This window comes from Podarcis raffonei, chromosome 3 (assembly GCF_027172205.1).
Source record: "Podarcis raffonei isolate rPodRaf1 chromosome 3, rPodRaf1.pri, whole genome shotgun sequence".
NCBI classification, from domain to species: Eukaryota; Metazoa; Chordata; class Lepidosauria; order Squamata; family Lacertidae; genus Podarcis; species Podarcis raffonei.
In genome coordinates this window covers 112,895,019-112,921,631 of record NC_070604.1, presented here as the reverse complement: position 1 = coordinate 112,921,631, position 26,613 = coordinate 112,895,019, and the positions used below count along the sequence as shown (strand labels likewise).

The 26,613-nt window shown below is 43.2% G+C and overlaps 1 protein-coding gene across 3 annotated transcripts in view; it reads right to left on the bottom strand.

Annotated features, from left to right (window-relative positions):
- The window catches only part of EML6 (EMAP like 6), a 169,371-nt gene that overhangs the window by 41,113 nt on the left and 101,645 nt on the right, over positions 1-26,613 (bottom strand). For all 3 annotated transcript variants that reach the window (XM_053383652.1, XM_053383655.1, XM_053383654.1), the window contains exons 18-28: positions 21,411-21,511; positions 20,155-20,357; positions 16,836-16,947; positions 16,417-16,544; positions 15,311-15,452; positions 13,157-13,309; positions 11,130-11,261; positions 10,228-10,316; positions 8,603-8,779; positions 8,271-8,472; positions 6,137-6,263 (exon numbers count right to left, since the gene is read on the bottom strand). In XM_053383652.1, coding sequence (XP_053239627.1) covers positions 6,137-6,263; positions 8,271-8,472; positions 8,603-8,779; positions 10,228-10,316; positions 11,130-11,261; positions 13,157-13,309; positions 15,311-15,452; positions 16,417-16,544; positions 16,836-16,947; positions 20,155-20,357; positions 21,411-21,511 — 1,566 coding nt within the window. The remainder of the gene's footprint in view (positions 1-6,136; positions 6,264-8,270; positions 8,473-8,602; positions 8,780-10,227; positions 10,317-11,129; positions 11,262-13,156; positions 13,310-15,310; positions 15,453-16,416; positions 16,545-16,835; positions 16,948-20,154; positions 20,358-21,410; positions 21,512-26,613) is intronic.

The following is a 26,613-nucleotide window of genomic DNA, read 5'->3' as shown; positions in this document are numbered from 1 at the left end:
TCTTTCAAGAAGGTGGCAAAACACATCTCTCTCCTTCCGAAAGCAGAAACCGAACAGGTTAAACAGCACTGACAAATACGTTTTTGGGTGCAAGGAATTCAAATCTGCTATTATTTTAGTGACTGGACAATATTTAGCTTGGTTAAGTCTACATCTGATGAAGAAGCACATAAAGGTCTTTCAGAAAACCAAAGAATTTTAAATTTATCTTTTTGAAAAATCCAAGTAAGGCTAAATAATAATATTAATACATAACTGCAAATACTTTGCAGTCATTTTAATGATTTCTAGGCAACTTTATACACATACTACTTACCAAGCAAAACTAAATCATATTAATTTAACAAAGATATCTTTTGAATTCCCAAATCATGTTACAACTTTTTAGAACCCTTCATTTTTGAAAGTTGAAACATTCAGCACAGGCAAGTAGCAGCTTGCTCATTGCTGGCTTGTTGTTATTTTGCTCTGTACAACGTAGTTTCTTATAGGAATCTGGTGACTTTGACAGCCAATGCAGTGGGCAAACAGCTGGATCTGGAGAAGATAAACCTAGAGAAGACAAATCTGGATTCGGCCATAAACCTTATGGAGCAAACTGGGGCCAATTGCTATGAGAAAAATCGAATTGCTACCAATCCACACAGAATTGTTTCTGTAGATAAAAGGTATATAGAAGGGGAACCATGAACATCAACCTAAGTTATCTGAAGAGTGATGGGATACAAAGGTTTTAAAAAAGTAATTCTTAGTAGTTTCCAGTAGACTTCTTGAAAATACACGAGTGGCTTCAATTAAAGGATCTCACGGATCTGGTTCACACAGCATGGTAAGCCAAGCTAAAAATGTTAGCTGCAACTCATGGTTCTCAAGGACTAAGTATGGCCTTGATTCCAGGTTCAGATCACATACCAGGTCAAACTTTGGCTCGCCTCAGTGTGGCTCAGGAGTTTTTAAAAACAAAACAGGGTGGAGTAAAACAGCTGCAAATGCACCTTGGGGAGTCCACCCATTTGAGCAATCCCAGTAAGCCGTAGTTCGGCTTGCCATGTTGCACGAACCAAGCCACTGCAAAGGGCTCTGCAAATGGATTAACACACTTTTCAGTTTAGGATGTGCTGACATTTCCAGGACACAGAACGCACTGTACCAATAGTGTAAGACAAGCAAAACCTGGAACAAAATATTGCCGCGTATCACGACGTCTAACTGGCACTCCTCCTGCCAGCCAACTAGCCAGCAACCATATCCTTCTCCTGGAATACTATAAGCTGCAAAAAGCTCAAAGCAGAGCAACTCAATTTTCCATTTTTATTTTCCACACTCAACACACTGTCTACTAAGCATACACAGTCGTTATGGGGCATCTGGAGATATATATTTTATTTTATTGTCCTTCAGGGTTTTGTTTTGTTTTGTGGTTTTTCATAACTCTACACACCCCAGGATTCTCTTGAGCATGCTGTTGCTTCCTCCTCACTACTTAGTGGTCCCATTCAGGTTCATCTTCTGTGGGCGCTCACCATCCAAGTTTGCAATTAGAGGGAGCGATGCTTGAAAGGGCCCGATGCGTTGATTCCAACACCATCCGCAAGTAAGGACGTTTCAAAATGAAACAACCAAGATTTGAATTCTCAGCGTGGCCACGTAACGTATTTTAACAGTGGGTTGCATCCAACGAAATCATCCCATTCCTGCAAGGAATATCCCTTGTGCAATGGAACTTCCTTCCCGTCTCTTCTTCCTGTACCCCTTCCTCCACCACCCCTTGCAAATCTGCTCCAGTGGGGAGAACACTCCAGTGAGGGGACATGAAGAGGGAGGAGAAAGAGGGCAAGTTCCATCGCACAACTGAAAGTCCTTGCACAAACAGGACAACTTCATTCGCCATAACTCAATCTGCTTATTTGTTCTCTGAAGATCTAATCTGTTTCCTTCATTTGTGGGTGGGGAGCCAAGGGGTTATGGCAAAGGTATCATACAATTAGGGGGAATCTGAAGAGAGGGAGAGGCAACACCATGCAGGTGTCCTTGGAAGGAGAAGAAAAGTCCCAGCCATTTGAAAGAAGAATCTGGTTAAGTACGGACTGCCAGGGGGACAAGCTGCCAACAAAAAGTGTGGGTTTGGGGGCAAGTCTGGGTCTGCAGTTTGGAGAAGAGTCAGAGTTATGGAGGGGAGACTGTGAGGGGAGAGACTTCATCAGGCAAGGCCTCCTTCTCAATTCGTATTGTATTATTTTATGCACTGTGACTTGCAGTTGTTTTATGGATTATAGCTTAGAAATTATTTATTATAACTGTTAAGAGCGGATTTCTGTTTAATTTTTATATGCTGATATTTAATATTATTCAATACTATTCTAATGGATTGTTGAATATTACTTTATGCGATATAAGTTGCTTATTTTAAAGTTACAATTCATTATCACATTTTTGTATTGGATTAGATTGTTGTAAGGTGTACATTCTTTGTTTCTTCAGCTTGCAAACCGCCTTGGGTACTGTAAGACAGAAAAGCGGTGTACAAATTAAAAGTGAAAAAAATTGAGCCCATTTCCATGTTGCTCACAGGAAGCAGCAGAAGCAGCATGTTGTGACTATTATGGTGCCTCTGCTACACCAGAGGGCCTCCTGAGCCAGCTGATAGTGTTTCCATGGAGATCTGCCACAGCATATTAACTGCCTTTTGCTGGCAAGGAAGGTGCCAACGTGAAGGAGAGGACAGAGGAATCGCACGTATCCTGTATTCAAGGAGTAGCAGTGACTGCTCTGCACACATCACAGACAGTACATAAAAACAATGCAGAGAGTGGAGGCCTCTTGCAGCCCTGGAGAAACAGTGCCAGCTAGATCCACGAGTAAACCCTGAATCCTTTGTGCTGTTCCAGCTAAGCAAAACAACTCTAAGCCCCGCTTATTCAACACAAAAGCAGTTTACAGCTGCTTAGCAGCACTGGAGTGGCAAACAGCAGCACCCAAAACATTCTGCTAAACCTATTATTTTGCCTTGTTGTTTTCTGAGCCTGCTTTCCACAGTCCCTGTTGTCGCTTTGCCTTCCTCTCGTGTTCAAACAAAAATTAAAAGGCTACCTTTCAAACAGCACGAAGGTACCAATTTTGCATCAAGTAAATACACTAAGTTTTTTTAATATAAAAAAACCTTCCACAGAATCTGAAAGAAAAACGCACTCGCATCTATACTGTTGTTTAATGTGGACAGCAATCTTCCTGTACCTCCCATTAATCCTCCATTGCACATATGACGTTCTCCTCCAAATCACAGCCTTCCCACTCGTCCCCCTCCCTCAATCCTGATTTTCTCATAGCAGGGATACTCCGAAATGGAGAGGGAATGAGAAAATCCAGAGGCAGTTCTTTTAGACATTCTGGTCTGCCGACACATTTAGTCTCACATGGAGAGGAATTTCAAGATCAGGCTTGAAATGTGGTCTTGCTCGCTGACAAGGCTTTCACATGGTGGCAGCAAGAGATAACATGCAGAGCCAGCCCACTCGTGAGGCAGGGGGAATAAGCTGCCTCAGGTGGCAGAAGCCCAAGAGGCAGCACCTTTGCAGGCACCCTGCCACCTCCACCACCAGTGGAGATGTGGTGCCAGCAACAGCTCTGGCTTCCAGTGAAATTTCACCAAAATATTCTGAGATCTTGCCAAAATTGCATGAGACTTTGCCAGAGCCTACCATTGCTGCTGTGCAACCCAGGTAAGGGAGGCTGAGGTGGTGGCAGGACGCCATGCCTCCCTTGATTAAATGCCATCCTTATGTGAAACTGATGAGATACATTCACTGTCTGAGGATGCAACCAACACCCATGCCTCTTGGTTAACGTAAGAATTGGGCTTCCGCTCCCGCCTGCCTTAATGGAGGCAGCCCCCACGACAGCGAGGGATCGTCGGCGAATGAAAAACAAGGATGACAGAGGGCAAATCATCCTTGCAAATTCCCCCCAGGGACGGGGGGAAGGGGCTTCACTCACAGTTCGTCTTGGTACTTGGCTCTCGCTCCGGCATGGAATGCAGGAGGCAGGGAGGCGCTGAGTGCAAAAGCACTTTGCCTGGCGGAAACCCTCCTACGCCACCATTAAGAAGCAAAGGTTCTGTTTAATTGGATTTTTAATTGACTTTAAAGTACCAGCGCGTGATGGAAAAGGGCTGCAACAACATACTGCGGAACATATCAGCTACATGGATCAAAGGTTTGAACTGCGATAATATTTTCTTCAGTGTGAGAGCCGGTTGGGGAGAGGGAAGCACACGGTTTGTTTATTCTAAGTTTATTTTATATATTTATGATTCGGCAACCCTCCCCGGAATGCAAGACAAAAAGATATTTACAAGTGAGGAAGGGATGTTGGAGTAATATTGTTATTAACAAGCAGAGATGGAAACTGTGTGTGATCTGAAATGAAGAAAGGAGGGGAGGAGAAGCTCAGGTATGACTGTATCGGAAAGACAGAGTAATTCCCCTCACCTCTGCTTAAAAACAACAGACAAGGAAAAAGAGACTGAGATTTGTTTGTGCTACTGATGGAATGTAATCTAAAATAAAGCTTAATTGGGCCATAAATCTGTAGCTGGAAGGAAAAGAATTTTGGGGCTGTGATAAGAACGCTACAGTGATTCTGGGTGTTGGAAAGGAATATTAAATCTTCAGCGTCTTCAAAAACTGCCCACCTTTTCCTAGGCTGAGGAGGAAATGGTGAAGATCTGAGACATGTTTTACTGGTGAGATAGAATAGTTTCTAACATACTGTCGCCTGTTCTGAGACATCAAAGCAAGGGATGGAGAGATAAGACCTCTGAGAAACTTCGAGATTCAGTTCTGCCCCCAAGCCATGATGGGAGAAAGCAACAGCTGGGAAGTAACAGAGACAACACCATATATGGACAGAAGGAATTTCCATGGACATAAGTGTTTCCACACGCAGGGCAGAATAAAGATAATAGTTTGAGTACCTCACTTGAAGCTTTATAAATTTATATATTATAACAACACGAATGGAAATAATTAATTATGCAGCTGTTGACTAAGGGATTCTTATTATAACTGAAATGCAACTGACATTAATTAAGATTATGGAACACAGTGATATAAGATCAGAAATGCACCCAAACCACCATCTGCGGAGCCACTTAAACTAAAATGCATTAAGTCGATTGGCATTTTGATAATTGTATAATTTGGGAATTAATTGTTATTGTTATAATTTGGCTATCATTGGGGGTATATTGGAAAACTAATAACAAGTGTTTTTCAAAAAAAGATAACGTAAGAATTGGACTTAGCAGATAAGATGGCCAGCTCTTGACCCAGAGACAGCAAGTTTTGTTTTATCAGCTCCATGCTGTTTTTATATGCATTACTTCTATAGTTCATTTTATCCTTCAAACCTTCCTGCCCCCTGCCCCTGTCTCCTGTAGCAAGCAGGGCTCCTGTTCTGCTGCACAGATTGTGGCGAAAGGAAGGTGGCAGAATGGGCTGCTGGAGTAGAGGCTTGTCTCCTGAATAGAGTCTTGATTTCCCCAAGCTATTAAAATAATAGACAAAGTTGCCAGGCCAAACTCTGGCAGCCACACTAAGGGAGAACCATAAACTTCGCGAGTTGATGAAAAGATCTGCAATGTAACTACAACTGCTGAAAGTTTTTTTTAAAAAATAAAAGAAAAAATACTACGCCAAATGCAAACCCAGAACCATGGGGAAAGGTTTTTTTCTTTTCCACTTCCATTTGAAAGAAGTACATGGTAGAATTCCCAGTTATATGGACAAGGCAGCTTGGTGGTACCTGGAATACATTATTTCAGCACAATATGTAGAAAAGCTAGAATTTAGATTTGGTAGATATGGCAGCATACAAATAAGGGAGATGAGCTGTAGATTTAAAAACGCAATACGTATCAACACCCTCAGTGAACTTTAAAGTATACGCAGAAGAACTTTTAAAAAATGGATGGTTGCAATATAATGCCTTGAAATAAACATGTTTCATTGCAAAGAGGAAGTGCATTAGTTTGCAGAGTAACGTGGATGTTTCAATGTAGGTTTTGGAGCTGTGCAAACAGCAGGCCCCTTGATGGAACAATGAGGAAAAGTAACTGAGCGCCTCCCCATTGCCATACCTTTCCTCCACGGAAACCTCCTTCAGCTGCTGGTGCGGTTTTGTGCCCTCCATCTCGCGGATGCTCACGGCGTAGATCTTCGTGGTGTAGTCAATCGCTTTTTCTCTTGCAACGTCACTGTCATAACCTTTGACGGGTGCAAAATGGAACGCGACACTTGTTTAGGTGCTTGCAATATCGTAGCATAGAAATTAACGTGCGCATGGTTCATTAAGCACAAAGCATGCTTCCTCATCATCTAAGGAAAAACAAAACAAAAAGCAGGGTGCCCATGGCCAATGCCATGACAGTTTAAAACTTGTAAATATTAGGGTGGTCCAAGGTGTTAGAATTCCTGCTCCATGATTGCAGTCATGGGATTTTTGTCTTTCACATGACGGTGTATGTTTTGACTCCACAGAGTGGGATGTGACGGAGACAGGATGTTTGTGTTACTGTGTTCCGTGAAGTGGGACTATTGTCCTTTGTTCTCTCTCTTTGCTGTCTGATGCTAGAGAGAGAGGGAGCCATGTTGCAGTGCTCCGTGTGTGTTTATATGTAAATAAGGTAGATTAGCCAAAATGCTGAGTTGCTGTGGTCTGTTACGCGTCTGCGCAAACTCTGCGGATCCCTAAGTGTGCCAATGTCTGTTGGCATCAGTCGCTGTGATGTTTGGGCTGAAGAAAGATTATGAAGCTCCCGAACGATTGCCCAGGAGGGAGGGAACATGCCAGTTGGGCATGTGTCTCTGCCAGGGTCCTACTCGAGTGTAGGCTGAGCTCCTGACACAAGGTCCTCTCTGATTAACTTATTTAGCCAACTTGGTAATACAGCACTGAGTGACCATCTTCTTGTCTCTTGCCCATTTACACACAACCCAGGACGAGTTGGGACGATTCTGGGCTGCGCCATTTTAGAATGCAGGGCTGGGCCAACATAGCTTTAAATGCTGCTCCAAATTGGGGACCTTCCTGTAAGTAGTAAACTAGCAGAAAGGTGACACACAGCGCTCGTCCTGATATGCTAGCTTATTACACAAAGAGGTTTTTATTTTCACGGGGAAGCATTCAAAAATATGGCAACTCCTTGCTCACCTAAGAAGGCCTGGTTTATATGCCTCCTCCTCCTCTTCCTGCATAATGTGTGGAATGACTCTTAAGTGAACAAAAAGCCCATGAATCTGATTTATCACCTGCCTGACAACAAGTGTTGGAAATGTAAAGAAGCTGAGGGAACATTCTTTCACCTTTGGTGGACATGCCCAAGGGTTAAGGCTTACTGGGAAATAATATATAATGAACTGAAGAAGGTATTTAAATTTACGTTACCAAGAAACCAGAGGCCTTCCTTTTGGGCATAGTTGGCCAACGGGTGCCAAAGAAAGACAGAACATTTTTTATGTATGCAACAACAGCAGCAAGAATACTTCTCGCCAAGTATTGGAAGACATAAGATCTACCCACCGTGGAAGAATGGCAGATGCAAGTGATCGACTACATGGAGATGGCTGAAATGACTGGCAGAATCCGGGACCAGGGAGAAGAACTGATGGAACAGGACTGGAAAAAGTTTAAGGACTATTTACAAAAATATTGCAAAATGTTCGAGTGTTAACATGATGTGGGAAGTGAAGGTAACAGGGCATGTGGGATTTGGTTAAATGTGAATGAAAAGAAGAATTTCAAAAAGGAGAAGGGGGTTATGAACAGAATAAAATTATGTCTTAGTATATAAGATGAGGAATGGGCTAAGATAACGAAAACTTGGGACATAATAATTAGAAAAACATAAATTGTAAGCATGGTTTGAAGAAGGGTTTGAACTTGCTGAATCAGATTGGAATAAAGAGGAACACAAAAAAGGGAGATGTGAGGAGGTCAGGACAGAGGGATAAGGAATTTTGTAACTTTTTAAAGTGGATTTTTCTTTTTTCTATTTTTCTTTTTTTGTTATATATTTTTGTTTTTTGATCTTTCTGTGGGCTTTAATTAATGGAATGATCTATGTGAAATGATGAACTTTTTGTTTTGTAAAACTTTAATAAACATTTTTTTTTTTTTTTAAAAGCCCATGAATCTGGTCTCAACTGCTCCCATATGGATGCATGGCGTGACGTTTGGAAGTGTAACCAATAAAAAACCATAGGCAATGTTACCTCCATCTTCTTCGGCATCCGTGTCCGACTCCTCGCTGTCCACTAGTTTGCTTTCCTGGGTTCCGACAAATTCTCGAGTCCAGATCATCAGAGCAGTGTCAGCTCCTCCCACCGTCAGAAGCACAGAGTCATTGTGTAACCAGCGGGCATTAGTCACATGGGCGCTGTGTCCCACGTACTTCTTGAACTTAGCGTGCTGACCCTGCAAGAAACCAAGAGGATTCCTTCTGCTTATTTCCCATCTTCCCTTAAAACACACGATGACTCCATTTGCCAGCGTGCTTTTGGAACATGTATAGAGACTTCAAAACCTGAGCTGTGTTGTACATTACCTTGACCGGGTATCTGAAGAGCTTTACGAACCCAAAGTCATCCCCTGTAGCTAAGAGCGTGTGATCTTTGGTGAGAGAAGCCGCGTTGATAACAGTGACGTCGCTGTGCATTGGCCAAATCCCTTCGCAGGTAGGACCAAGGACACACGTCCACGTGTCCCACTCGATCTTCTCAATCTGAAAAGATATATATATATGGAATCCATAAATGTAAGAGCAGCTCACATCCTCTAGGGAATTGATTCTTGCAGCATACACTTTTACAGAGTGGGCGAATTGTTCCTCCAGCTGCTCATTTTGTTCCAAAGATGTAGTGCAGTTAAATGTGCCTCAAATAAAGGGCAGTGATTGCAGCAGGCTCATTAAAAACACAAAATCACTGTGTGCTGTTCCATGCAACCCTATTTTTAAAACTTGAACTACTAAGCTCACGTCCGGATTTCTTTTCTTTTTTAAAAAAAAAAATAATGTCTTGCAAGAAACCCAAAGATTCCTTATTTCAAAGCAGAACCAAAGATTAAAAATACATGATATGGGAGATGGAGGAAGGAACCAGACGTTGCAGGTGCTTCCAGGCTATTTTCTGATGGGATTCCAATTCACGATGTGGGATTGTTGATTTGGAGCTCTTGCGCAACAAACCCACTTCCCCTCCAAGCTGGACTTTTTGCGATCAGGAAACTGATGGGGAAATGCCCTGGAAAGTGTGGGATGATAATTGCTTGATGCAGCATTGTCTAACCTCCCCACAATCAAATTGGAATAATACTCAATAAATAGTCAATCTTATCTAATCTCCCTACCAATTTTGGGAAAACCAATCACAATGAATGTCATACAGATATTATAATAACAACAGCAGCAGCAGCAACAACAGCAACAGCAACAATAACAACAACAAAACAACAGCAACAATTTATTATTATTATTATTTTATTAAACAGGTTGTCTGAAAGTCCACACCCATACAAGCCTACTGAGAAATATTTCCCACTGAATGAAGTCAGACTTACTCTCAAGTAAACAAAGAATCAGCAAAATAATTCAGAGGAATACAATTGGGAGAGGGGTCATTTCACAAAGAAATTTCTCATTGCATTACTGGATCAAGTTCATCAAGTTTTGTTTGAATCACTGTTTCTCCCCAGGCATGTCCTCAAAAATATTTGATTTCTAAAGTATTTCTCACAATATACACATTTCAAAAGTTATACCCTCTCCCCCGCAAAAAAATAAATAAATACAAATTTGGGTATGTTTTGGGGACAAGAACTGCATGGTAAAATCCAGAGAAGTGTGAAACCTGAAGGATAGTTGCATTCCGTTCATTTCACACATTAGTCTAGGTTTTGCAGATCTGGTCAGTTCACAAGAAAACTGGCAAAAATCAAATTCAGGTGGCACTACTAGGAGTTGTAGTCGAAACCTTGTGGAGGCTAGTACAGTATAAGACAGCTCAGAGGACCAGGCTGATCACAAACTAGCTTTGGCGAAGGCAAATAGGAAACTGCAAACCAAGCTGTACGCTATGCTCTTATTCTATTGGAGAGCAAGGAAACAACAACAGTATATAAAACTTTGAAAGTTCAGTTCATGACATATTCCACCATCCCTTTCATTCCTACCTCGGTGGATCTTATAACATGCCTCTTTCCTCTTGGAGCTTCAAAAAAGAATTGTTCTTTGGCACCAGAATTGACTTGCAATAGCTTCCCTTGATCAAAAAGAAAGAGGATATTGTGACAAGGCGCTCTCACTTTTAAATTAAGATACGGTTTGACAAAGAAGGGTAAATTCTCTTTATAGTTTGTTTTGACAAAGAACTAAAACCTAGTTATTCAGCACTTACAAAAATAACTGTAGTCTTCATCAAGGGGGAAATTACCTCTGGATTCCACTAAGAGCAAGGACAGGTGTAAGATTTTAGAGGAATGGAGAGGCCCAGAAAGCTTTCTCAAAGCATTCCATCTAAATATACCATTCATCTTCAGAGGAGAACTTTGGGGAGAAACTGCCCTACAAGTTTGTAGCGGAAGTCAGGTGCACAAGGTGCTGATTGGCTGCCCTGCTGTGAGGTCACCAAAAAACCTCCGCCCACATTCCGACAGCGGTTCTGCATTAACTTTTCCATTGACATCACTAGCTGAATTGTGCCCAGTTTATATAACACACACTCTGAGTCTGTAGGTGGTGTTAATTGGCCAGGGAAAGCTTGCATTGATGAATAATGATGACGAATAATGATCTGGCTGCTTAAAATGGAGATTTGAAGTAACTGTTTCACCTCCCTCTTCTGAAGTGTTTTACCCAATAGACATATTTTTGTTTGTTTTAAATGTTATTTTAGGCCCTGGTGTCAAAATGCACTTGGCTCATGTTGAAATATGTAATATAATGTTGAGGTTGTCTTGATATTTTGATTTCATCACTGGGCAAGCAGGAGACACATGTTTTGTAGCATGTCAAAAAGAACTATGAAATCTGTTTCACTGGAGACCAGGCTAGGAAACATATTCAAGGTTTTTACCTCTTGAATCCCAGTCAATGTGCGTGACGTAGCTGGATGCCCCTTTGCAGATGCCAACTCTTTTGCTAGTAAGCACATTGTAAATATCTACAAAATTATCATGGGAAGCCACTGCCAGGTATTTCCCTGCATCTGTAAAAGAAAGAATATTCAAGTAAATTATGGCATGGTATTCGCTGTGGTTTTCTTTTTATTGCCATTGCAGAAGCATGGGGGAATGTTGCTGAGTTATAAAATACAGTGGTACCTTGGTTCTCGAATGACTTAGTTGCTGAACAGATCGGCTCCCGAATCCCGCAAACCCGGAAGTGTTCTGGTTTGCGAACGTTTTTCGGAAGCCGAACGTCTGATGCAGGTTCTGCTTGAGTGCAGGGAGCTCCTGCAGCCAATCAGAAGCCGCGCCTTGGTTGTCAAACGGTTTCAGGAGTCAAATGGACTCCCGGAATGGATTAAGTTTGAGAACTGTCAGGGAACTGACATCTGAGCCAGGAGTGGAGGCAAGGCTCCCAAGCGATGCCGGAGAAGGGCCCAGCAGGGAGAGAGGGGACTCATCGGCTGGGGAAGGAAATCAGCGTGACACCAGGGAGAAAGGGGGGGAAGATGGGGGCTTCGGAGAGATGGCTCCAGGACTCTTCGCCGGAGACCAGTGGATAGAGCACGGGTCCTCCGCTGCCCACACCCACCCTGCGCAGAAGACTTCCGCGCAGGGAGGCTAGGCGGAAACTTGGTGTCAAAGAACTTTTATGCTGGAAGAAGTTCAGGAAACGCCCACTGACGGATTCTGCTAGCGACTGAGACAGCTACGAAGTGAAGGGCTGTCCAGCCAGGGAAAAGGTTTAACCAGGCAACCTTGCCAAGAGTGGCGGCAACTTACGCACGAGCAACCCCATACAACCATTACAAGAACCAAGATACAACTGTAATGGAAAAGTAGCAAGCAAAAGGAAAGAACGTGGTAAAGGTAATGCAGTGCTACTCGGTTTGTTTTTGTTTTGTATTTTTATGCTGCAAACCACCCTGCGATCTTTGGATGAAGGGCGGTATAGAAATGTAATAAATTGTAATAATAATAATTTATTATTTATACCCCGCCCATCTGGCCGGGTCTCCCCAGCCACTCTAGGCAGCTTCCAACTGAATATTAAAAACAATACAGCATCAGACATTAAAAACTTCCCTAAACAGGGCCGCCTTCAGTTGTCTTTTAAAAGTCAGATAGTTGTTTATTGCCTTGACTGCTGGGAGGGCATTCTACAGGGCGGGCGCCACTACCGAGAAGGCCATGTGCCTGGTTCCCTGTAACCTCACTTCTCGCAGCGAGGGAACCGCCAGAAGGCCCTCGGAGCTGGACCTCAGTGTCCAGGCTGGATGATGGGGATGGAGATGCTCCTTCAGGTATACAGGACCGAGGCCGTTTAGGGCTTTGTAATAATAATAATAATTCATATATCCCTCCCACCCACTGCACTGGAGTCTTTCACTTCATGCTGACAGCAGTTTCCTTGCAACATTATGTGTGTGAATGTTTTATTACAAGGAAACGTGACAGTTGGGAGGAACTGAGATGTCACCCGTCACTACAAACAGCAGAGAAAACATTGGGGACAATGAAGCAGAGAAGGGAAGAGTTAACTGCGGGAGAGGGCTGAGAAATAGGACGTGGCCTGTGGTCTACCTGCTGGAGGAACAAGTGGGACCTGCAATAAAATGTTGCAGCATGGAGTGTTCTGTTCAGGGTCCCAGCCAGTCATGCCCTTTTCTAATACATTCCATTCTGTTCACTGCCTCCAATCAGTCAGTGTTCTGTGTCAGTTCTCATTAAGATTCTTTTCCTAAAGATTATTTGCATTTCTGCAAATCTTTGGGTTCCCCAAAGTCTGCTGCTATGTCTCTCTTGAACAAGGATGGTGTAGTTTTGGTTTTCAAATGTTCATACAAACCCAAAGAGAAAAATAATTGGCTAAACTCAGTATTTTGTAACACTGCATGGTAAAAAGCCTCTTATTAAGAAGTTATTTCTTGTGCACCTCGGGAAAATTTGATGTCAGAGATCATTTCCTTTCTGTGATGGAAGGAAAGCATATCTTCTACTGTATCAGCATTCACTACCAGAAAACTCCCATCATTCAAGCCAACAGCCAAGGCTTTCCCATCGGGGGAGAAGGCACAGCACCGTCCTCCTGGAAAAAAGACATTTAGAGAGAGTTTCTGTTTAGGGCTTCGATACCGAGGAAGGCAGCAGTCAATGCAGATTAATCAGCAACTCAGAATTAGCCAGTGTCTTAGGGGAAGGGCTGCAGCTCAGTGGCAGAGAATTTGCTTTCCATGCAAAAGGTCAATCCCTGACAACTCTAGGTAGGGCTGCCTGAAAACCTGGAGAGCTGCTGGCAGCCAGTGTAGACAACACTAAGCTAGATGGACCAAAAGTTTGACGCAGTGTCGGAAAGCTTCCTGTGTCCCTAATATCTATGCATGTTGTTGCTGGCATCCATCAGACTTGAGAGACAACAGAGTGCACCGCCAGGGGTGAAATCAAACCCGCTGCGGTAGCTGCACCGAAGTGACCAACTTGGGGTGCAAGCCTAGGCAGTATGTATGGAGGTCCTGGGCTGCCCAGACAACAAGACCTCCTGCTCAGCCTCGCTGATGTGGTCCAAAGGAAAGCAGAGCAATATGCTTTGAACCAGCTTGGCTGCAGGAGTTGCTGGAATCATCATCATCATCATTATCACCCTCATCATCATCGTCTATTATTTATACCCTGCCCATGTGGCTGGGTTTCCCCAGCCACTCTGGGTGGCTCCCAACCGAATATTAAAAACACAATACAGTATTAAACATTTAAAACCTCCCTAAAGAGGGCTGCCTTCAGCTGTCTTTTAAAAGTAAGATAATTGCTTATTGCCTTGACATCTGATGGGAGGGCGTTCCACAGGGTGGGCGCCACTACCAAGAAGGCCCTCTGCCTGGTTCCCTGTAACCCCACTTCTCGCAATGAGGGAACCACCAGAAGGCCCTCAGCGCTGGATCTCAGTGTCCGGGCTGAACAATGGGGGTGGAGACGTTCCTTCAGGTATACAGGACCGAGGCCGTTTAGGGCTTTAAAGGTCAGCACCAACACTTTGAATTGTGCTTGGAAATGTATGAGGCGCCATCCATCCATTTTAGGGACTCCACTCTGAATATGTTTTAAGGTTTTCTCTCAAATACAAGCCACAAGACAGTGGAAGTCTAGGATCATAGTTTGCCTTCTCTTAGATGAGCTACCTTCCCAGGTTAATGAGCTTCATCTGCCTCTCACTTCCCTCTACAGCATGTGCAGAAACTGCTCTCTTGACCACTGGGCCTGTTAGAATTCCTGATCTATGATTGCAGTCATGGGATTTTTGTCTTTCACATGATGGTGTATGTTTTGACTCCACAGAGTGGGAAGTGACGAAGACAGGATGTTTGTGTTACTGTGTTCCGTGAAGTGGGAATATTGTCCTTTGTGCTTTCTCTTTTTGCTGTCTGATGCTAGAGAGAGAGGGAGCCATGTTGCAGTGCTCCGTGTGGGTTTATATGTAAATAAAGTAGATTAGCCAAAATGCTGAGTTCTGTCACGTGAAATGCGTGAACTCTGCAGATCCCTAAGTGTGCCGGTGTTGGTTGGCATTGGTCGCTGTTATGTTCAGGATGAAGAAAGCTTTTGAAGCTCCCGAACGATTGACCAGGAGGGAGAGAACATGCCAGTCAGGCATGTGTCTCTACCAGGGTCCTACTCGAGTGTAGGCTGAGCTCCTGACAGGACCCACTCTTGGTCATTTCTGCTCAATCCACCAGAGTCTGTCTTTGCTTACAAGGGAAGTCCCTAACTCACGGAAGGTTTGAGACCCATCATCTAAACCCTCACCTGGATTAGCCGGTCAGTCGAAGCGGTTCCCGGGGTGTGGCCACTGTCGCATGCTGACAGCTTCTAGGATTCACAGGTGAGAGCTGGGTGCAGGGTGGGGACCAAAGATGGACAAACTACTCAGAAGGAGCACAACTATGCATGCGAACAGCTGTAAAACTGAGCAGTTCCTAAAAGTAGCAGCTCCAGGTGTGAGGTGCAAAGCTGGGTGTGGTGTAGGGCCTGACCCAAAGGAGGATAGTAAAAAGGTGCTGTATTGATAGCATATATAGGACTAAAGGAAGGTTACCTTTCTTAAGCTTTCTCACAGCCAGCATACGGTGTTGAGAGGAAAGTTCCCAGATCCTCAGAGTTTTATCATCACTCACTGTTGCGCAGATAGGTAAGAGGGGATGCGCTGCCAGACCCCAGACCTCCCCTTCCATATGCCCCTGTTTATACAGAAAAAGAGTGGTTTACAAAAGAAAATCATGTACATTTATGCTTCAATTCCAAGCTAGGATTACTTTCAAAAGAGCGTTGTGGGTTTGTTTGTTGTTGTTTTTTTACTGTGCTGCTTACTCATCCTCTGGCAACGAGGGTCCCTGTAATTCCCATTTATTCTGCTCCTTTCTCACCTGTGTACTGGTGGAGGGATTAATAACATCATAAACCATTTAGGACATTTCTGCCTGAACCTACATGGTCAGAAAGTGCTCTGCCACACATCCTAGAGTGTTCTCTATACAGTGGTACCTTGGTTTTCAAACAGAATGCATTCCAGGAGTTTTGGAAAGTGAAAATTAAGTAAGTTCGGTTTTAAGTGTGGCGAATTGAATTTCTCCCCACATTCCTATTTGAGAAGCACAAAAACAACTGTGTATTCTGATGGGTTGCTTTTGTTTTTGTTTTGCCTTGCTTCTTGTATTTGATTTTCCAATTCTATAATAAACAATATTAATCTAGTTGATTCAAACCATACTACATGTGTTCATATTTACTGTCTCATTTGTTTCATATTGATTCCAAATACAGAACAAGCAACCACCCTTTTCCTCAAAATCACTAAACCCCACCCATTCAAAAGTGCACGAAGTTTGCTATTTTATTCATAATCATTCTTCTCCCATTTTCCCCTCTTCCTAAAGTCTATTGCTGGTACCATATATTTCTGATTTTTTTTTGCAATTAAAACCTGAACAGCCATTAACACATGCAGCACCAAAACAAAGGAACTTTGAGAAACATTTTACTTTGCCACTTATAAACTCTGAAAACAAACTGATCTGCACACCAAGAGCCAAAACAATCTGACTGTAAAGGAAAAGAGAGTGAGGTAGATGGAGATTAATTAGCAATCCAAAGTAAAGATCACATGAAAGTAAGCAAGTGTAGAAATGCTGGAAGTCATAGTACCTGCACAAGCAGAGTCATGGGGCCGCTTTTATCAATTTCAAGAATCTCCCCGTTTTTTGTTCCCACCAGTATATGCCCATGTCCTAAGGTGATGGCACGAATGGACGGGTTATCTTCCAACAGCAACCCTGGAGATTAGATTAGATTAGAAGGAACGTTCAGAAGAGTGTGGATTTTTTGAAGAATGACTGTGCTTTGGTTCATACACTGTTTTGGGATGTGTAAATTAGGCTAATTAAGCTTTAAATCGGAATTAAACAGAATTGCTCCCTGATCCCTACTTGAAGAACAATACAGAGCTGATGGTGGCTCTGGAAGATGCTTAAGCAGACTGCCTAGGTTTTTCCCAATTTGCCTAGATTTTGGGGAGGGGTTCTGCATGAAGGCGTCTCTCACCAAACTCACGTATGAGGTTATACCTTTGGAGCCAGGCGACAATGCTGCTCTTTTAATGGCATATGTCTTCAAGCACCTCTCAAACGTGTCATCCCAAAGTGCCACCACGCCATCCTTCCCACCTGTCACAAAGCCCTGCACAAAAGTAAACATAATAACAATAACAATAATACAAATTTTTTATTTATACCATGCCTTCCCCACCCAGAGCTGGGCTCAGGGCGGCTAACACCAGTAAAATTACAATAAAAATATTGGGGGGGGGGGGGAGAAAAAGGAAAAAATAAATAAATACGGGTTAAAATGCAATTTAAAATGCAGCCTCATTTTAAAAGTAGCCCATAGATCAAAACCATAAGGGGAGGGAAACATAAGGGTCAGACTGAGTCCAAACCAAAGGCCAGGCGGAACAGCTCTGTCTTGCAGGCCCTGCAGAAAGATGTCAAGTCCCACAGGGCCCTGGTCTCTTGTGACAGAGCATTCCACCAGGTTGGGGCCAGTACTGAAAAGGCCCTGGCCCTAATTGAGACCAATCTAACCACCTTGCGACCTGGGACCTCCAAAATGTTGTCATTTATGGACCTTAAGGTCCTCTGCGCGGCATACCAGGAGAGGCGGTCCCGTAGGTACGTGGGTCCTAGGCTGCATAGGGCTTTATACTTAATGCATTAACATTAGAGACGAAGAAGGTGTGCACACATGCAACTGGACTACAGAATGAAGGCTGCTTTACGTACTAAGCACATTATTGTACTTGAAATATACTCAGGGTCGAGTGTGGATTTCATGCTCTTTATTCAGCTCATAGTGGTGAGGAGGAATGGAAGTTCCCCCAAAGTATCTACTTTATATACATTATTTACACAATGGGCCACACGTGATTGGCTAATTCTGGGATTCTTCTGTATGCCAATCAGGTTGCGGATTCACTTCCACCTGGAGCTGGATTGGGTGGCTCCTGCGGACCAATCATACTGCTGCATTGTTCTAGGACCAATCAGACTGCTGCATTCTGAATCCTATTGTTCTAGGACCAATCAGACTGTCGCATTTTGGATCCTATTGTTCTAGGACCAATCAGACTGCTGCCTTTTGGATCCTATTCAGATGCGCATTCCCACTTCTGCAGCACACAACCTCGCAAGCACCGACCGCGGTGAGGGTGTCTGAGACCCAGAGAATGAGCGCAGTCTTCAGTTAGATTTGTGGGAATAAAGACTAATCCAAAGAATGTGAAGTGGACCAGGGTTGAAACGAGTGCCTCTAAGAAAAAAGCTCATGGTCGTGGCAACGAAACAATAAGCAGTCATGAATTGGTGGCAGCCTATCCAAATTTGCTTTGGGATATATAAGTAGAGTAATGAGAACCACATGGAACAAGCTGCAGCTTCTTCTGCCACAGTGATAGATAGTGCTGACACCCCTCTTGTACACAACAGCATCTTTCTTATGTCCTGTCCTTAACTTTGAGACCTACCAAGAGCTACTGAGAGGTCCCTTTAGGGGGGGGGCAAATTTATGAAGGCCGCGTAAAATCCTGCCATCAACCCGGAAGCCGGTCAGCAGAGCAAAGTTGCCTGAGTCATGGAGGTTAGCAGGGGATGCAAAAGGTCAAGACCAGAGGGAATTAAGGCAGGATCATCCCAACTGCCTTTAATAGATGGAAACACCTATCAATGACAATGCCTCCCCCAGGTGTAACTAGAGCCAACCAGCTCCAATAGACCCATCTGATTTCCAAAGGCACTTTGTGATACAGCACATACATAGCATGCAAATGGACTTAGGTTCAACCCCTGGCTTCTCCAGTTAAAAGGACCAGGTGGCAAGAGAAATCTCAGTCTGAGACCCCAGAGGCCCACAGTGTAGACAATAGTGGGTTACATTATTGTTATGTACTAAGCTTGGATCCTAGAACAACAGGCAGGTAGGATGCTAGAAGGCAGCAACCTGATTGGTCTGCAGGAGCTGCCCAATCCGGCTCCAGGAGGAAGTGAATCAGCAACCAGATTGGCCTGCAGCAGCAGTCCAATCAGGCTCCAGGAGGGAAGTTGAATCAGCCAATCATGAAGGATCCATTGTGTAAATAATGTATATATAGCCAGAGGTTTCGGGGGAAATCACTCACTGTTTACCATGAGCTGAAATAAAGAGCAAATCAACACTCAACTCCGAGTATATTTTAATTATGTGGCCTGGTATAAGACAGGCACTTATGTTCTTTTTTAAAAGCTAGAATTTGATAAGCAGAGTTGCTGTTAACAGGGAACCCCCCCTCCCAGTTTTCCATCCCTTTGACCATGGCACATTAAAACTTTCACAGAATTCTTCAAGCCAGATAATCCAAAATAATAGCAATCGGCTTGCCAGTTCAAAGATTGCAAACCTCATAAAATTGTATTAGTAGCTCTCTAAATGACATGTGAGAGAAACTGTGGCACATGTGAACCCCAGTAACACTGGGAAAAGGCAACTGAGTGGCCTTGGAAGTTGGATTTGTATTGGAAACTGAAGTCCAAGGCTTCTGAGCTGGAACTTTCAGAATGGTTATGTTTTGACCACCATTGAAGACCAGTGAAAATCAACTAGGTGAAGCAAGAGACTCCCAGGTAAGTGAAGTTAGGATCTCAGTCAGTGTCCATGCTCAGAAGCAGTGTAACTGAGTTCTAGGTGCTGAGGAAGAAACATCCTACCTATCTTCCAACTGTCCTACTGTAAAGAAGGCTTGATAGATCTTTGATCTGATTCAGCCAAGTAATTCCTACTGGCATCACTGCTGTAAGTAAAGGTAAAGGTACCCCTGCCCGTACGGGCCAGTCTTGACAGACTCTAGGGTTGTGCGCTCATCTCACTCTGGAGGCCGGGAGCCAGCGCTGTCCGCAGACACTTCCGGGTCACGTGGCCAGCGTGACAAGCTGCATCTGGCGAGCCAGCGCAGCACACGGAACGCCGTTTACCTTCCCGCTGGTAAGCGGTTCCTATTTATCTACTTGCACCGGGGGGTGCTTTCGAACTGCTAGGTTGGCAGGCGCTGGGACCGAACGACGGGAGCGCACCCCGCCGTGGGGATTCGAACCGCCGACCATGCGATCTGCAAGTCCTAGGTGCTGAGGTTTTACCCACAGCGCCACCCGCGTCCCATATCACTGCTGTAGGGTGCAACAAATGATTCCTGGGCATCCAAACCCCAAGGATGCCAAAGTGAAATTGTGTCTGTTTTGTGTGTGCATGGGGTGAGCTTGAAACGAGATAGGTATATGAAATGAGATAGGTACGTGGCTATGGATTTGAAATTCCGAAGCCAAACAAAGAATATCTGGTGGTGACGCAAGGCACACATACCTTATCTAAGGCATGCATGGCAAATACAGGCCCATCGTGAGCTTTCACCGTCTTAAGCAGCAAAATATCTTTCCAGATGTAAATGTCTCCTGTGGCAGATCCAGAGAAAACAAGGTCCTCTATTCGCCCGTACGAAACACTCATCATGGTTTCCTGCTTCCCGATATTTCCAAAGATGCCACGCTTGGAGGTGAAACCACCACCTGAATTGTGATGACAGAGCAACATGCATTATTATAATTGTGTGTGTGTGCGTGTGTGCGCACGCGCATGTGTGTGTGTGTGTGAGAGAGAGAGAGAGAGAGAGAGAGAGAGAGAGAGAGAGAGAGAGATGAACGGCCAGTGTGGTGTAGTGGTTAAGAGCGGTAGTCTCGTAATCTGGGGAACCGGGCTCACGTCTCCGCTCCTCCACATGCAGCTGCTGGGTGACCTTGGGCCAGTCACACTTCTCTGAAGTCTCTCAGCCCCACTCACCTCACAGAGTGTTTTTTGTGGGGGAGGAAGGGAAAGGAGAATGTTAGCCGCTTTGAGACTCCTTAAAGGGAGTGAAAGGCGGGATATCAAATCCAAACTCTCTTCTTCTTCTTCTTCTTCTTCTTCTTCTTCTTCTTCTTCTTCTTCTTCTTCTAATGATGGCTCCTGCCCTGTTACACCCTATGAAGGTACAGTGGTACCTCGGGTTAAGAACTTAATTTGTTCTGGAGGTCCGTTCTTAACCTGAAACTGTTCTTAACCTGAAGCACCACTTTAGCTAATGGGGCCTCCTGCTGCCGCTGTGCTGCAATTTCTGTTCTCATCCTGAAGCAAAGTTCTTAACCCGAGGTACTATTTCTGGGTTAGAGGAGTTTGTAAGCGGAAGCATCTGCAACCTGAAGCGTCTGTAACCCGAGGTACCACTGTACTTTCAGATATTCCTTAGTTGACAAAATTGAGAGCCCTGCACACTGTTGACACCAATTCACACAACGAGCACCAACAACCCTTGAGTATGGTGGTTTGAAAAACTGCTTTGGCTATCAGAGGAACTTAACTGGGAATCTGTTGTGCAGGATCACACCAGCTCACATCCTGGGTGTGACTAAAGGAATGACTTCCAGCAGAGGTAGGTCAAGAGAAAGGCTCAGACTCGTGAACAGCATGGAATTGCCCAAGGGGAAGAAATAACTTACATTCCTTTCTTTTTAAACTAATTTTTATTTGTTCTTAAACAAATACAAATACAATAACCATTAAACATTCTTAATGCAACACCATACCTGCTTGCTGCCAGAATTTGAGGTGTTTCATTCCAACGGTTACCAGTTTATCAGCATATTGAGGGTTGCATTTCACTACAAATATCTTGTCTTTATGGCCTCTGCAATGAATTAAAGAGTAATGAATGAGTTGTCTACCCATCTTTTTTTTTTTAAAGATTTTGGTGCATGCCAAAAAAAGGCACTGCTTTGGGATACATTTTTAGAAATTAGAAAGATGAGTTGGATGGGGATTTATTGATCTATAAGCAAGCCTTAAGAATTTAACGAGTTGTGACAGCAGCAGACCTGTTTTACAACAAAAGGACACAACTGAACAGGTGTACTATGTGTTGCTACTGCAAGACAAACGTTGAAGAGAAATTTAGTATACATTCTGGTTGCTGTAGGTTTACATCCCTATTATTGCTGATCGAAACAGAAAGATTTAAAACCATACAGTATATGAAAAGGGTTCTTGTATCCTTAAGGTGCTTGAAACTGTCACTATTTTGCACTATTTTGGTGCTCTTGTGGAACAAACCTGTTTCCCCCCCCCTCCATTTTTTCACAGCAAGGAAAGAGATGGGGAACATATGGAATACCAATCACCTGATGCATTCAGAATGAATGCTCAAAAAACAGCAGATGCCACACAAACTCCCTGCAAACTTTTTGCAATGAATCAGGATGAATAGTCAAAAAACAGGTCATCTGGAAGCGAGGTCAGAGTCTGGAAAAGTCTGAATTAAGTCCCTCTGACAAGCCATTTTGGTTTTATCTGCTATGACTGAATGGAGTTCTAACATCCTCTGAGAAGTTAGCGCAGCCTGCAGAGTGAACACAGATCCATCTCAATATGATCAATATGATCCATGACATATTAAATATTGCTGAATCCAGTTCATGCAGGAAGTGCTGGAAGGAAGCAGATGTCTGCCAAAGCAAGCGTTACTCTACAGCAGGCTTCCTCAGCCTCAGCCCTCCAGATGTTTTTGGCCTACAACTGCCATGATCCCTAGCTAGCAGGACCAGTGGTCAGGGATGATGGGAATTGTAGTCTCAAAACATCTGGAGGGCCGAGGTTGAGGAAGCCTGCTCTACAGGATTCATATAAATACATATTGGTAAGTTTCACTCCTCTTATAATTCCTCCAGTTCTGATAATTCTCTTAAACTGCTAAATTACCTTTAGTCCATGAAAAACTGCCAGTTGCAGTGTGTTTTCAACACTTGCTAAAAACATACATGTTTGGCCAAGGATTTCTGGTCATTGATATCCAGCCTTTGTAAAACTTTCCTAGTTCCTGTACTTTTGTTTTAATGCCAATTTTATTGAATCTGTTTTGATACTTTTGTGAATTCTGGATTTAAAAAACAATTTAAATTTAATTTAATTTAAATGAAGAAAAGGGAACAGGGAACAAACTGGAGTTATCCATAACGGCTTCAGTCAAAGTTAAAGCTCTCTTTTCGTTCCCATAGTTTGTGAAGGTGACTGGTAAAAAAAAAGTATCAGTATTTTAAACTGATCAGCAGAGCTCAATTAAGCTCATTGTGGGTCCAGTCAATTATGTATTCACTGTTTCATGAGATAATAGCATACCCCCCAAAATCATAGAAATAATAGACTTCCGGGTTAGCGCCATTGACTAATGGCGGATTCCCTCTGAGCTCCGGAGGGAATCGGCTCTGCAGGATCGGGTCTTGCCGCTGCGGCGACGCGGGGACCCTCAGAAATCACAGGCGCTGAAGCCTGTGAACCTGGTGACTCGGCGGGCACCATTTGCGCCCCCCTGACCCGCGAAGGAGCCTTTTTAAAGGCTTCGGAACGGGGGACGGGGTGAGCGGCGCAGTGCTGAGAGTCGACTGCTTCTCCTGTGGAGTGAAGCCGCATGCCATGGTCGGAGAGCGCTGACTTCTTCTTGTGAACAATTGGACTCTAAAAGTAACAACCCGTGAGTACTACGGAAATTGGTGCTGTAAAGAAAATTTTGCTTTTAAGAATTAGGCACGATCGGGGAAGGTGTAAAAAGGAAGTCTGCCTACCCGTCTTGTAAACAAGTTAAAGCAAAGACCTGCTAACTAAGGTCGAGAGAACCTTTTCTTCTTTCCTTCTTTGGTAAAAGACTTTAATTTCATGATTTGGCAGTATAAGAAATTTTGCTGGAGGATAAAGAGCTAATTTTGGGAACCGAAGTGCCACCCTCCCGGACCCGGGAGTGTTCCGCGAGAGAGCCTGTCGATGAGGTACTAAAGAGTTTGACAGCTGTCAAAGTAGCTGTCAAAACGGAAAAAGAGAACTTTGTTTCTGTTGCTTCTGCTGGTTATATATGTTACAATTTTTGTTATAATTTGTTGAAAACAAGGAAGAACTGATACAAACTAGTTGGATTTTTGGACCTGGATTGGAATGAACACTAAGAAACCAAAATCCCTCTAGAGGGGGATTTGGGACATTACAAGAATGGCTGGAGAAGGGAGAATTCAGGCTGAATTGGACAGAGTCTTTGTTCTCTTGGGAAAGTTGCAAGGCCAAATTGATGTTTTGGCTATGAATGTTACAACTCTGGACTCAACTGTAAACAATATCATTGAAACTGATAAGGAGTTGAATCTGGAAGTTTATTCAACTGAACAGAAAGAGAAACTTGACAACTTTGAGAATTTGGAGAAGGAGACATATGTTGTCCCTGAAGAGCTGCAGATGATGAAGAAGGACTTGAGGCCTGACATGATGGTAATGAAGGAAAATAAGAATTTGATGTGGAAAATCTGGCCTGAATTGGAGATTGAAGAAAGGAAAGATCTCCTTATGTGGAGATCCGAAGACCTAATGATTATAAATTTGTTCAAGGTGAAGGTTGGAGCCTTGGGGACATTTGGACTTGAAAGGAGTAAGAAACAAGATTTGGGTTCCACCTTTAAATATGGAGGACTGGTTGAAAGAAACATGGATCCTGAAGGGCCAGAGCTTCTCCGAGAGTTGGTGTTTAATTTTAAGGACTATCAAAAAAACCAGCAGAGAGGAATTGAGAGAGAATTAAGAGCCTCGGATGTGAGATCTCCAGGCTAAATATTAGATTAAGACTGATGGACATTTGTTGGGGACTGGAACCGGGAAAGGGTGGGGTGGGGTTTGGGAATCCAAATGGTACATAAGTATAATGTGTTTTGCTTTTATTTTTGTAATGTTTATGAAATTTAGGAAATTCGTGGAAGGGAATTTGGGTCGAATTTAGAAAGAATGTTTTAAGAATATGTATTGATGTATAAGTATTGATGTTTAAGTTTGGATAAGGTAAAATTGGTTTTTAAAAAAATGAACTAAATTAAAGGAAAATAAGGTTAGCAAAAATAAATTGAGGAAATGGATGAAAGAGTAAAAGTAAAATAATAACATGTTAATTTATTAGGTTAAGAATTATGGTTAAGGATTTGCTGAATCAATAACTTGAATTGGAATACAAAAAGGGGAGGTATGAGGAGGTCGGGAAAATATGTCAATGAAAGTAAATTTTGGTGAACTTAATGTGTTTTTAATTTTTATGTATTTTTTCTGTTTTTTCGTATTTTTTTTCTTTTTCTTTTTGACTTTTTATATTCTTACTGTATTAATTTTGAAAATTTTAATAAATATCTTTAAAAAACAAAACAAAATCATAGAAATAATAGTATGAATGAACAGGAACAGGAACAACAGGAATGGGGACATTTATTGGAGTTGTACTGTATGGATCCTTAGTTTAGCAGGCAGACACTACAGGAAGTCGTTTCAACATTATTCACAACAATTTCTTGAGGAAGGCAGCCCATATTGGAGAAGGAAAACTCTGATCCTAAACTTGAGGGCTATCTTCAGGAGAAGAAAATGCTAAGGAGTAAACCCTACACATATTCCTCCCTGGATGGCTCCTTGTACACCTCCTTCTGGCAACTCCTGCAGCCAATATGGTGTCAGATGTATTGCTCTGCTTTCCTTTGGACCACATCAGAAAGACCGGGGGGGGGAGGGTCTTGTCGTTTGGCCAGCTCAGGACCTCCATAACCATTGCCTAGACTTGTGCCCCGGAGAGGTCACAACTCAGCAAAAACAACATGAGAGGTAGCAGTTATGCTTAAGTCCATCAGTGGCTACAAGATGCTACACTTGATCTTAGCCAAAAGGATGAAGTGACAGCTACAAAATATCATAATCCCACTCAGCCTCCCCAGTGGTTCTCAACTTGTGGGTCCCCAGATGTTGTTGGACTACAGCTCCCATCATCCCTGAGCTCTGGCCTTGCTAGCTAGGAGTGATGGGAGTTGTAGTTCAACAACATCTGGGGACCCACAGGTTGAGAAAGGCTGCTCCAGACTATTACGGACGTCACCTGTATATCAGTCTAACAGGAAAGTAACTGGATCTGACCAAATGAAACAATGCTACTTAATTCTTATTCAGCAAATCTTCTCCATTTTGAGCAGACTCTATTTCATATGGAGAGCAGTTTTCAGGAAAGTGTTGGCAAAGTAATTCATAAGGGGGTAAAAAAACCCCCACACAGCTGTGCTTCAATGTATTCAAGATAACAGAGGGAAAGGCGACACAGGTCAAATTAATTAAGAGAGCTATAAAGAGCACCATTTATACCACTAGGCGATAAGCAAGTTGCTATTAATATTTAAGCAGTCTCAGAAGGAGGACTGGAAGATCCGTGATAAGTAATTGCAGCACATTAGATGGATAATTAGAAGGGCAAAAATTAACACAATATTTCAAAGAACAGTTAAAGCCAACAGAAATAAGGCATGAAATATAGATTTTGATTAATTCATGTTAGTTATTTCAGTGGGTCCTGGGATTTGCCCCACAAAGTTTTAAATCATCACAATACTGCTAGAATATTTGCAAGAAGTTATTAGGCTGGTAGTTGTAGGGGAGAAGAAGAGCTGAAAGGCTCTGCCTTCCCATCTTTGCAAAGGGATACGGCAGCTCATGCATGAGAAATGTAGCTTTCATTGTAAAAAAGTTAAGAGAATTCACCACCTCTGGGTTCTGCATGGTCCCTGGAGGTGTTTTTAAAGTATAGGCTCAAAAACTAAACTTAAATTCAAAGGGGATTCTAACTTTGCAGAAGACACATTGATGTAGCAGATTAACCGAATGGGATGTCAACGCTCTGCCATTTGAATGAACTCTGATGTCTTGTCCATTATCAACGGGGGGGGGGGGGGCTGGGGC